The 13,080-nt window shown below is 37.2% G+C and overlaps 1 protein-coding gene across 1 annotated transcript in view; it reads left to right on the top strand.

Annotated features, from left to right (window-relative positions):
- KCTD8 (potassium channel tetramerization domain containing 8) overlaps window positions 1–8,693 on the top strand; it is an 86,678-nt gene extending 77,985 nt beyond the window's left edge. Inside the window, exon 2 of the mRNA XM_042812490.1 lies at window positions 7,478–8,693. Within this exon, the coding sequence (XP_042668424.1) occupies window positions 7,478–7,938 (461 nt within the window). The 3' untranslated portion in view covers window positions 7,939–8,693. The remainder of the gene's footprint in view (window positions 1–7,477) is intronic.
- The last annotated feature ends 4,387 nt before the right edge of the window (window positions 8,694–13,080 follow it).

The following is a 13,080-nucleotide window of genomic DNA, read 5'->3' as shown; positions in this document are numbered from 1 at the left end:
TGAAGTACCAAAATAATCTGAAAATGCATGCATTTAAGAGATGGGTCTGTCAAAAGGCATTTCTCAGAACAACTTCACAGTTTTCAGATTAAGATACATAAAAACAAATTGGTGGGCTCTTCATTGATTGTACTAGAATGCAACAAATTGTCAGAATATCACTGACTCCTTTATGGAAATACTGTTCTGCCTACAACAAAAACTACTCTGAAAACTAATAAATGGAAAGAGTATGGTTTTGCTGTCTGTGCAAAACAAGATTAGGGTGAATTATCAAATGAATTCAAGTTGGCACAGGGGAGTTTGTTGCTTATCTTCAGTCATTCCAAATAACAAAAATGGTTTCCACTATGTAAGTTAATCTTTTTATACTGTGAATGATGTTGATATTTAAAATACAGCCTAACTGGAAGTAAACAAAAAAAAAAATCCTTCTTGATTTATTTTACTCATTTTACTGTACCTTTTCTAGAAGTTAGTTTATCATCAGATGGTAGTAAATGTGACTGAAAAAAAAAAATTATGTTGGGTTCATTTTCTTCTTTTGAGACAACACTTATCACTTTCAGGCATGTGGTCCTAATTTGAAAGATGAATTGGTTCATTCCCTTCAAGTACCACATAACCATTCACACACCACCAAGCTTAACACTATTAAAGAGTAATTTCTCCTCTGGGAGCTATCCCAGGACAGCTAGTTTCTACGCACCGCTTATTAAACTTCCCATGGCAGGTAAGGGTATTTAAATAAAAGATTCATCAGGTGTGCAGTCACACTCATATTCTTGCTATTGGAGCATTCATGTATTCAAACATGTAAATAGTCCTAAAAATTTTGATGATTCTAGACATTAACAAGATTTCATGTATGGTTTCCACTTTGAAATTTTGTACTGAAATCGAACTATGTGAGATGCCTCCTGAGCCTGCCAATAGAGAACAGGAAATATTATGGGGAAAACTGAATTTTGTAGCAAAATACTCATGGAATATATTTTGCCTTCATCAAATAGCCATGAAATCATTATTTTTTTTTTATTTCTCCTAATTTCTTTGGTTTCCTGCAAAGACTCACCAAACACTCTATTTTATAGATTCTCCATTCTACCAAAGATGATGCTTCTATGTTGAGATTTTCTTTAGAGCATAATGTTTTCACATGCTCCTGCACGAATATTTGGGACCTGAAAGACAGCATATTTTCATCCCTTGTACTTTCACCATTAAATTTCTTTCCTTCTAAGATCTTTGATTGATTGATTTTCTGTGTTCACACTACAAAGAACACACTTTCTTTTGCAATCAATCATTTGTAGTTTAAAGTCGCAGATTATGTTGCCTCTGTCTTGAATGAGGTCAACATTTTAATCTAAATTTTTTTTTTTACTTAAATGGATGCACTTTTGGAACAAGATTCATGCTTGTTTATGAAGCCAAACCAATGCCCTGCAGATAGGAACTTGAAACTTTGCCAGGACATAGGTCATATTTACAAATCTGTTTCAATAAAATGTGAGTAACTCAAGTGCTACTTTCATGTTATGAATCCCTGCTGAGATTTACAAGATTTTTCTGTGGCAGTTTCATCTGCTAGCTGACTTGACTGGATTTTTTAGGTCACATAAAGTTTAGATTCTGCTCTAAGGACTAAAGTTGGTCTGTCAACAGTGGCCTTTAACACAAGAGTTCAGGACTTCAAGTATTAATAAATCAAAGCCTTACAGATACTAATTCTCTCTTGTGTTTGAAGGAAGTTAACTCACTTTTTCCAACTGAGGACATTACCCTGAAAGCTCTGGAGTAATTGCAGGTGAAGGAAACATTCTTTTCAGCTCATTGAAGCTCTTCTGCTTTGCATTGACTAAAGCCAAGTCTCAGCTAGATCAAAGTAAATAAAAGTATAAGCATTTGGCTACCATGGTAATTAGTCACTCATCTGAAAGGAGGATGAAAATAGGAAAAGTTGAGTTTCAACCTTCCTTTTGAAGAATACTTCACTATTTTATACCAAGCATTTTTTTGGATCAGGCCTTTAATCAAAAAGTGGCTTACAACTTAGTTCCAGACAAGGACCAAACTGAAAACTGAATTTTTGTTTATTTATTTATTTATTTACTGCCTTAAGTGATCTGAAGCCATATAGCCAAGCACGTATCTCCATAGACTCACAAAGTTTTGCTCCACTGAAATTTGGATACTGAAGTTTTTAGTCAAGAGTGTTATTTGTCAAGGGCATTTGGATATTTCTCACATTAAATGATTATTTAGTAGTACTGTTTGCTTGGGATGGTAACAATAGATAAAATTAATTTGTAGACAAGATGTGAGATAAGTACTGTATGGATGACAGAGTACTGGCAGTGGCTGCCCAGGGGCTGAGCTGTCTCCTCCTTGGAAATCTTCAGAAGCCACCTGGCATTAGGCCTGGGCACCTGCTCTGGTGTTCCTACAGGAGCTGGGCTGAGCCAGAGTGACCCAGAGGTCCCTGCTGGCTTCAGCTGTGCTGTGCTTCTGTGACTGAGTACCATTTTAACTGCTGTGTAGTCCTGAATAGTAGTCTCACAACTGCAATTCAGTGGTGCGTGTATGTCTGCCTTTCTCCTCTTTCTACCAACAGGAGTAAATTAGGTATAAATTGCAGGACCTACAATAGCTACAGAATTTTTCTTGAGAAACTATATAGTTTCTCACCAACAAAAAACACAAAGTAAATTACTTATTTTTTTTCTGGCCAGCTTTATTTAATACATGGCTTTATTTTGCTGTGTACAAAAAGGACAGAGTGCAGCTGTCCTCTCATAAGCTTATCTGTCATAAAGCTCATACAGAGATGATATAGCACAGAAGTTACAGTTCCTAATTTTAACTTACAGCTCTGGTGGTGAGAGGCTAGCTAAATCCTATGCTGGTCTCAAGGAATGACCTGGGTTTTGTGAACAGGATTTTATCCTAACAAGGGAAACATCATTAAGATGTCACAGAAAGTGTTGGGTTTATAGAACTACCTTGTTATAACTCTAAAAAAAATCTTTTTTGAAAATAAAATCCAAGTGAAATTAGACATGCAACGTAATTCCTTACTGTTTAATTATGATGCTAAATACTCAACTGTCTGGTAATGAAAATGTTCCCATAGCAGACATAACCTCTCATTAGATTTCACAGGTGACTTCTCTGTAAGCTTTCAGTTTAGTCTAATATTTTGAATGCTGGTGGAAAGTAATTAAAAAAGCCTAATCTAGATGTGCAAGGTTAGTGAATCCATCACAATGTAAGATTTAATTAGTATTTTTTCTATGATAATTTATTAACTAATTTTACTTAGATTCATAAAATAAAACATAAAACACAATGGAATGCATGTCATATTCACTCAATATAATGTAATAAGTAGAAGAAAAATTCAGTCAGGGGTATTTACAGGGTTATGTACCACACTGAATTCCACTATAGCCTTTCTGAATTTTGGTACTGGCCTTCAGATTATCCTTCTGGACAAATTATCCAACTGTGAGATAAACTGGTTCACAGTATGGTGGATAATGAAGTAGTTGAATGGCAGAGTTCAAAGTGTGTTAGAATCATAGAAACATAAAGTCATGGAGTCATAGGATTGTAGTGGCTACAACTGCTGGTGGCTGATCACTAGAAGTTTTTCCCCAGGCTCAGTTCTAGTGCCAGTCCTGTTCAACGTTTTTATCAATGATCTGAATACTGGAGGAGTATGATACCTAATTGGGAGATGCTGTTGACTCTCTGGAGGGATGAGAGATCTTTCAGATGGATTTAGGTAGATTGGAGCATTGTACAATAAGCAACAGAATGATGTTCAACAAAGGAAAATGCAGGGTACTGTACATGGGATGGAATAATGGCAGACACAGGCAGAGGCCAGGAGACGAGTGGCAGATCAGCACAAAGGGACCTGGGGATGATGGTGACAGCAGCTCAGTGTGAGTCAGGACTGTGCCCTGGCAACCAAGAGGGCAGACAGCTGCATTTTGCGGTGCATCAAGCACAGTTTAGCTGGCTGGTCGGAGAGGTTATTCTCTTGCTATTATTTAGTGTTGGTGCAATCTCACTTCAATATTGTGTCCAGTTCTGGGCTCTACAATATAACAAGGATGTTAAGGTCCATGAGAGCACAAAGCGGAGGGCACAAAAGCTGGTGACAAAGTCTCTCCTGTGAGGACAGGCTGAGGACACTTAGCCTGCCTAGTCTGGAGAAGATAAGGCTGAGTGGTGACTCCACTGCTCACTGCAGCTCTCTGAGGAGGGAAAACAGAGGGAGGTACCAGGCTCAGGTCTTGGGAACCAACAGTACAAAATGACAGAAAATCGCAAAGCTGCGCCTTGCAGCTTGGATATTTCCTTACCACAGGGGTGATCAAATGCTGGAACAGGCTTCCTAGCTAAGTGGCTGATGCCTTGTGCCTGTCAGTGCTCAAGAGGCATTTGCATAATGCTATATCTTTCAGTTCTCTAAACTGGAGAACCAGCAGAAGTAAGAGATTCTAAAAAGGGCAGGAGAGGGAGAGGCAGGAAAGGGTGAAAGCTGGAAATCAGTACAAAGCTTTTTAGAGTTGCATGCATAGTGGAGTAAATATACTTTGAGTTTTTATACACTCCTGGAAAATAAGTAGGTTTAACTGGTCTTTCTGAATGTTTCTAATGATAAACTTGAAGGACTGGGGAGGTATGGTGGAGCCAGCATCCCACCATACTGTTCCAGCCACAAATGAGGACAATAAGTAGATGCTTTCTGAATTAGAGAGATATGGGAATTTGTCTGATGAACCCTAATTCTGAAAATAAAACACATGCCTTCTGAGGATCCTTTGTTGTGTATTTATAAATTCTTTTTGGTTTTCAGTAGGCGGAAAATATGAGAAAAAAACTCTCCTCCAGCAGAACTGTCACCCCTTTAATAACACACTACTGAGAAAGAAGTACAGAAGCATACAAATAATTCTTTCTGAGGGAGTAGTTGTTAATTTTTAAAAGGAAAGGTGTGAGAAAAACCTTTGCATGGATTAAATTCATTGTGAATTTAGGCAATTCAGTGAAGCATAGAGAGCTCAGTGCTGAAAGGCATTGAACCTTAGGGCTCTGATCAAAAAAAGCATTTAAATGCCTGCTAATGTCAAGGGCTTGAATTATCTTGAAGCAGGAAATGGAATTTTTCATATTCTTGAAGGTATGTATGTATATTTCAATGCCTTTCTGAGCTAGAACCTTACAACACTGCAGGCTTGAGTCCTGGAGAAGTAAGCAGGAGCAATGAGGAAGTAATTATAAATACAGGAACTAGACATCAATCATGAAGTTACAAAAAAAAAAAAAAAAGGGGGGGGGGGGGGAGAGAGAGTTGGAGAGAATACAGAGTGTAGTTAGCAGTAAACTAATTTCTTAGTCATAGAGTATGTTGTTACATTTGAAGAAGCTCTGATTGTAAGCTAGACACTGGTGTTAATTACGTTATTGAAAATCAGAGTAACAATACTGAAATCATTGTGTGATTAATTGCTTGGTTTTGTAATCACATGCTGTACAGCCAGAGTAATTCCATAATGTCAGCTGACTCTAAGCCTTAGCGTATTCATGCAATAGTATTGAGGTATGAAATGAAATGCCAGATATAATAAAAGAAAGCAGGCATGTAAATCTATTTAAGAAGGGGAACATATTTCTGGAAGGGAAGGAGGAGGGAAATTATGCAGCTATGCACTAAGTATTTGGAGTGAATACAAAGAAGTAGAAAATCACTTGTGATTTCCACTCAGAATAATGTAAGTCAAGCCCTGATGGATAATGTCTCTCATCTTTTGATCTTGATTATTCATGAGTTTCTCTAGGTGGACTACAGAAATGTGATATAGTATTGTGGGATGCTGTTCAAAACAAAAGAAAAGGGGATTGCTGAGTGCTGTAGTTGTTAGATTATTTTTATCTGCTTTTGTGTTATGCTTTGTTTTGTTTTCTCCCTTGTCTCATATAAAATACTGCAGTCTTCTTTGAATCATAGACCTGCACCATCAAAAACACTAGAGTGTTCTTATTGCTCCTGCATTCTTTATAATTTAAATTATCTTACTAGTTTGTAATTCTGAAAAACAATAGCAAGTGACTCTAAAATCTCCTTCAACTTTGTCCTAGGAGTGGATTGTCATACCTGTAGATTTGGTCCAGGCAAAGACAGTAACTGACACTGGTGATTCTTGGGTAAACTGTAAGGATAAGCAAGGTTGATAAGACATTTAGATACTTAAAACTGTTTGGACTCTTTCAGAAATCCTAGCAGACACACAACTGCCACTGAAATCCCACTCTTCATTTTCATTTTGATGTTTAAACATCTTGAAAGTTTTCTCTTTCGTCTGATCCAAAGCGTGTTAAGCTCTGTAGATATTTCTGTGAGCTTTAGATATTGTCCTGAACTGAGATCACAACATTCATGTGATGTCAGCATAGCATCATTTCACAGCTGAATTTTTAAAATAGGGTTTTGGAACTGCAAATGCTTGTAAAGATTTAGCGACAACCACCTAATTCTTCACTTTCATATTCTGTTTAGGACTTCAAAGCAAAAATAATATCTGGTGCTAATACAGCCTTGATCCCACTTCCAGTTGCACAAAGCTCTGAGCGGTTCCTATTGATAGGCCACCAGATCGCTCTCTCTGCTGCTGCAGAGTGGTTCTTGCTGATAACTTCATAGCCTTCTTTTTCTTGCCAGCTTATGCAATAAGAGATGTACTACTGAATCATGAACTTGCACTGAAGCAAGGCTAGGATAACAACTGACAGTAAGAAGTGCAGTGAAATCACTAACTATACGATAAAAATTAAAAAAAAAGAGAAGAAAAAGAACAAAAAAACACCTTAAAGACTGTCAGTAGAGAACAATCTCGGTTATTTCAGGATTAATACTCTTTTGCAGGCTGGGGCTTCTCATAGTTGATATCTGCAGGCGTGCTGTCAGTCAACTGTTGTGAGAATGTAAATTAGAGTTTCCAAAAAAATATTGATGCCCTTGGAATATTTTTGTTTAAGAAAAAGAAAGTTGCAGTTTGTATGGCAGTATTTTCCTAATACTACAAAATCTGATTTCTCATAATAAGCTTGTTGGAGTGTAATGGCAAAATAGCTCATTTAAACTTGCCTGCAGGGATTTGTGGTGCAGATAATCTGTAAGGATTATGTACATTTCATTACCTGAATTCTTAGTCAAGCAGTGAATTAATTCTTGCCTAAGACATTTTTAGGTGTGAGAACATTCTCAGCTGAACGTATGTGTAGGAGCAGACTTTCAAGATGTGCACCAATCTAGTGTAGTTCTTTTTACTCAAGCAAAATGCCACCACCATTTTATCCCAGCCAAGACTCCATGTCATGTTTTTCTAAATGCTAACTAATCAGTTTTTCTGTGTGTAAACCAGTACATTTTTAATACTCGTTCTTTCCTGTTTTGCAATAGGGCCCCCACAGAGAACTGTTTCCCCCAAACAAGACCATGAGGAGAGGAAGCACGACAAAGTCTTGGACAAGGGAAGTGAAAGTGGGACTTCCTGTAATGAATTATCCACTTCGAGCTGCGACAGCCACTCAGATGCAAGCACTCCTCAAGAAAATGCCTCTGGCACTCAACAATCCACAGCCCACCAGCCAAACACTCTAACTTTGGATCGCCCATCTAAGAAGGCTCCTGTGCAGTGGATGCCACAACCAGACAAACGCAGAAACAGTGAACTATTTCAAACTCTCATTAGCAAGTCCAGAGAAACAAATCTTTCCAAAAAGAAGGTATGCGAGAAGCTGAGCGTTGAAGAAGAAATGAGAAAATGCATCCAAGATTTTAAAAAAATCCACATTCCAGATTACTTCCCAGAGCGCAAACGTCCTTGGCAGTCTGAACTCTTACAGAAATATGGGTTATAGTACTCAGCTCTTTCGTGACATATTTCTGGGACATTTGTTGTTTATTAAGTTGCTACTAACTTACTGATGTCCTTCTTCCGGCCAGTGCTGCCACCAGAGCTATTCCTGCTGCTTATTTCTTTTTGTGAACAGTGGATGTTGGATAGTACATCGTTTCTTTAAAATATATATGTAAAAAGATAGAAACTTAAAAATACAAGAAGCGTCTCATCTAAACCACCTCATGATAGCAAAGAAGAATGTGCATGGTGAAGAAAGATGGTTCTCAAACTGTAGTCATTTGAGCTTCATGATCATTTTGGAACTTGTCAAATAAAAATCTCAATCATCAGTTAATGCCTTGTTTTATGTCACAAATATAAATGGCTCAGACTTGCTATGGATGAAGAGAAACAGGGTTGAAAATTTGATTGAACTGGTTTCAGAACTAAATCCCAATATTTTTTCAATGTCAGCGCAATAAAGCAAATACCTATTTTGCATGAGCACAATGTTACAAATAAATCACACAAGAACAAGAGTTGTCTGTTGCTTGGAGAATTATTTGTTTGACTCCCAAGTCTATAAGCGTAAAATGTCTAAGGGATTAAATTTGCTTTGTTCTGGGTCTGTGATTTCTCTGTGTGTAAAATGTTCTGTACGTAAGGATGGTGTAAATATGCCTTATACTGTTTTATTATTGCACCAACAACATTCATCTATTAGTGCTTGTCAGGATTATTTCTGTGAAATTCAAACTTATGGCAGATTTTGAAAACTGGTTTGATGGTCTGAAAGTTTCTGTTATGTTAGTTGCTAAAACTGGAGAAAAATAAAAGAGACCTTGATGTATTTATTGAAAGAACCATCTAGTGGATTTTCTTGGCTGTTGGTATCTCCTATCTCTTGTCAGTTGTTATTTTTTGTTAATGTTTTCATACCACTTTGCTGGAAAAAAAAAAAAAAACAAAACAAAGTGAACCAAAAAAGTATATTTTTCAGGAGTGGGTGAACAATGTTTAGTGTAGTGCTATTTAATTGCAATCACCATGCAGACTCTCCAGAAGGAAGAGTGATATGCTAGGAAGCAGAGAGGATATGACCTAAAAACTAAGCATTTTCACAAACACAACTAGTCTAGTCTAGTCTACTCTATTCTAATCAGTATCTGCAAAAAAAAAAAAAAAAAAAAAAAAAATTATTATTGCTCATGTTTACTCACTATAAAAATTAATTTAGGCCATGATGGATGTTGTATTTGCCTATTTTTACATTATTATTGTCCTAACTGAACAGATGGGGAATAGTGGTACATGCAATTGAGTTGGTACCTTTAAAATGTGTGAAAAAAGGTCATAATCAGACGGTGGGCTAATTAATTATGAAGAATTATTTCTGAACTTTTCTTCCACCAACCTAAATTTACAAGAATTGGATTTGATTTTTCAGTTTATCTACTGAAAGAAAAATCTATGAAAAATATCAGATGAGCAAAAGTGTTTTGACAGAAATCACTAGTGTTCATAATAGTATCACTAAGCATATGATTTGAAATTAATTTGAAGTGTACTTCAGAATTCAGTTTGATGTCATTTTGTGTCCACCTTTAAAAATTGTGCTTGTGCAAAATCATTTGACTTTCTAATGCTGTCTTTACGGTTCCAGTAAAGATATTCAAAATTACACTTCCTTCTGGAGGTGGAAGACTCAATTTAGTATACTTGGTAACAAGAGGGCAATGTTAGGTTCACTCTACAAGTGAACCAAGATGCTTGGGAGTGCTCAGAAATTCTCAAGAAGTCTTTAGCTTTTAGCAGGATGACACCACTGGTGTGGCTATAAAAATAGCATTCACACTTTACTTCAGCTTATATATTGCAGGCCATCAAATAGTTTTATTTTTTCCAGGCACTGTTACCTAGAAGTAATTTTCATCCCATTTCATATTTTTTTACTCTGCTTCTCTCTTTTCTCCATTGTTTTCCTATGGACTTTCTTACAATTACTTTTATTTAGGAAATTATGTATTCTTTACTTGAAGTCACATAACCAAATTTGAAAGGGACTACAGCAAGTTTTGTATGAGAAAGTGGTGAGGGAAACTGAGTGCACCAGGGAATGTTGCTGGTTCGAAGAACCTTAAGCATTGCTGGCATAACATTTCTCATTTCTAGTGGGGATGAGAAATCCCTCCTAGACTGCTAGTTTGACCTAGCACAAGCTGGAAGGTTAAATCAGGGGCATCACTCTACATCTTTTTAGTGCTGTCTGATCATTAAATGAAGCAATAAAAAAATGCGTTATCCACACATAAGGAGTCCAATACTGTCAACATTCAGTTTACCATACATACATGCCTTGTGTTGGTACTGCAGCTGAGATAATCCAAGTTCACGTTGTACAAAGCAGATAAGAGCTACTACTCATGCAGTATGTCTCTTTGTGGAGGTACACCATCTACTGTAGGCTGTGGTGGGTATCTGCCTTCTCAGAGGCAAGCCCTTGATCATCTGAATTGGGACTGCTGGTTAATCCTGCTGGATCAGCACTATTTGCACTGAAGACAATTGTTCCATGGGACCATATCTTTGTGTGCAGCTCCAAAGCAGAAGATGGAGATCGATGGAGATCTCTGCTGCACTGGCACATTCATCCATCTTTGAAGCTGACCTCACAGTGATGCACTGTGGATGCTGAGAAAATAGAGTGCAGATGGTGCCCAGAACAGAAATATAGCACTGACTGTGGTCTTATCTTTTTGGAGCCTGGCACCCTAGCATCCCTCAATTACATACACCATATTCTGTAAAATGGGGAAAAGAACAAATTGAGTACAGTGAGACTGTATATAATATACATATAATATATGTAGGAGAATAAGCGTTTGAAAATTTTCTCCTGATAAGTTCTCCAGTTTTTGCTGGGCCATCTCTTTTCCTCAGATAGAAAAGAAAGGGAAAGAGAGTGAGAAGCAGTAATAAACATGACAGAGGTAGCGGGAATATCTCAGTTTCTTGTTGTATTGCCTTTTAAAAATCATAGAATCATAAAATTGTTCAGGTTGGAAAAGAGCTTAAAGATCTTCAAGTCCAACTGCAATCTAACCATACTACCCTAACAACCCTCTGCTAAATCACGTCCCTGAGCACCACATCCAAATGGTTTTTAAACACATCCAAGTGACTCAACCACCTCCCTGGGGAGCCTATTCCAGTGCTTAACAACCCTTTCAGTAAAGAAGTTTTCCCTGATATCCAACCTAAACATACCCTGGTGCTACTTAAGGCCATTTCCCCTTGTCCTGTCACCAGTGAGAAGAGACCAACCGTGGTCTTGCTGTAAGCACCTTTCAGATATTGGAAGAGAGCAGTAAGGTTTTCCCTCAGCCTCCCCTTCCCCAGACTATACATCCCCAGTTCCTTCAGTTGCTCCTCTGTATATGTAGGGCATATTCTCCAAGGCCTTCACAAGCCTTGTTGCCCTTCTTTGGACCTGCTCCCACACATCAGTGTTCGTTCTGTATTGAGGTTCCCAAAGAAAATCCCATGCTTATTTAAAATGTTGCTTTATCCTATTACAGATAGAAGGAGTGTAGTAATACTTAATGAGTTTGGTTTTGAGATACTAGACTGTGTAATCTTTCATACGTATATTGGATGAAGTTCTAATAATGAACGTAGTAAGCATTTTGATTTAAATACTGTGTAATTCTTAGCAAGAATTCACCCAATAATAAAGGACAGTAACAGGAAGAAAATTAAATTAACATAAAAATAAGGGAGGTCACAGTAGGTAATAAATAATCTTTCTAGATTCTGAAGCAACATTTAATTCTGAAATGCCATCACTTTATCTACTATCTGCTTATCACGCATGCAATTCATTAATTTAATATTGATCAATTCATAATGTGCCCAGCATCTCATGCTAAAATTCTGACAGGCTGTTTAGTTCATAAATGTATACTGAGAATAGTAAATGTAAATTTTGATGGCAGGCCACACCTGTGGAATATTTCTCATCCCTACTAGATTGCTAGTTTGGCCTAGGATGAAGTGTAGGAACTATCAATCAGTGGCCAAAATGCTTTTTTTTTTCCTTCTGTTTTTGTTCCTATTTAGGTGATGTTCATTTGATGTTATTTATCTGTTGACTGTAGTATAAGATTCAGTGCAGTACAGTACAGTCACTGGCACATTGGTCCTGAATTATTTTGATTTATACCTACCTTTGATTTAAATTACATTCGTAAGCTTCTGACAACAGCAATTGAGATGACTGTTGAGTGGTGAAAAAATTGCCATGCAGTCTGCCCTGGAGACCTTGCACAGGGAAATGGGTTTTTAAGAAGACAGTTTTAAAAATAATCCTCCATGCTGTTGTGGATGTGGAATGCAGGCTGTGATGCTTCTCTCTCGAGGCAGGGAGAGATGTGAAGCCTCTGGATTCCCTTCCCCATCGAAAGCCTGGTTTCACCATTTCACGGAACTAAGCCTAGTCGTTGCAGAAGAAAATGTTGCTCTTTCACAGGTTTTATGATGCTGATCCAGAATGTCCTCCTGGTCCCTAAATAGAAAGAAATTTTGGCTCTTGTTTTTATGACCAGTCACTAAATTATGCAAATAGTTGTCCAGAATTTCCCTGGCAATTATCTCTGCTGACACTGGGATTTATTCCATCTCTTTAAACGTGTCTTCTTACTTTCATTGAACATTTTCCAATTGTTCAATACTCTTTTGGGAAATAAGTACCCACAGATGCACAAATTCTTGTTTTGGTTAGTAATGGATGGGCAGAGGCAAAAAAAAGATATTTCATTCCTGCACCATAAAAGGTTGTTCACATTTATAAAATTCATTATTTTATGGTCACATTTTTACTTTCTTTGTATTGCAGACTCATGTCTGGCCTGAAGTTTGGTTGGAATCACTTTCTTTCTCTCCTTTGTTTTTCTTTCCTTTGTTTTTCTTTCCTTTTTTTTTCTCTCCTTCTTTTTCTTCCTTCCTTCCTTCCTTCCTTCCTTCCTTCCTTCCTTCCTTCCTTCCTTCCTTCCTTCTTTCTTTCTTTCTTTCTTTCTTTCTTTCTTTCTTTCTTTCTTTCTTTCTTTCTTTCTTTCTTTCTTTCTTTCTTTCTTTCTTTCTTTCTTTCTTTCTTTCTTTCTTT

The sequence above is a fragment of the Centrocercus urophasianus genome, unplaced genomic scaffold (genome assembly GCF_019232065.1).
Source record: "Centrocercus urophasianus isolate 14NV4802_14NV808 unplaced genomic scaffold, USGS_Curo_1.0 seq_13, whole genome shotgun sequence".
In the NCBI taxonomy this organism is placed as follows: domain Eukaryota; kingdom Metazoa; phylum Chordata; class Aves; order Galliformes; family Phasianidae; genus Centrocercus; species Centrocercus urophasianus.
Note: the sequence above shows the minus strand (reverse complement) of the source record. Positions and strands in the feature narration are given on the sequence as shown.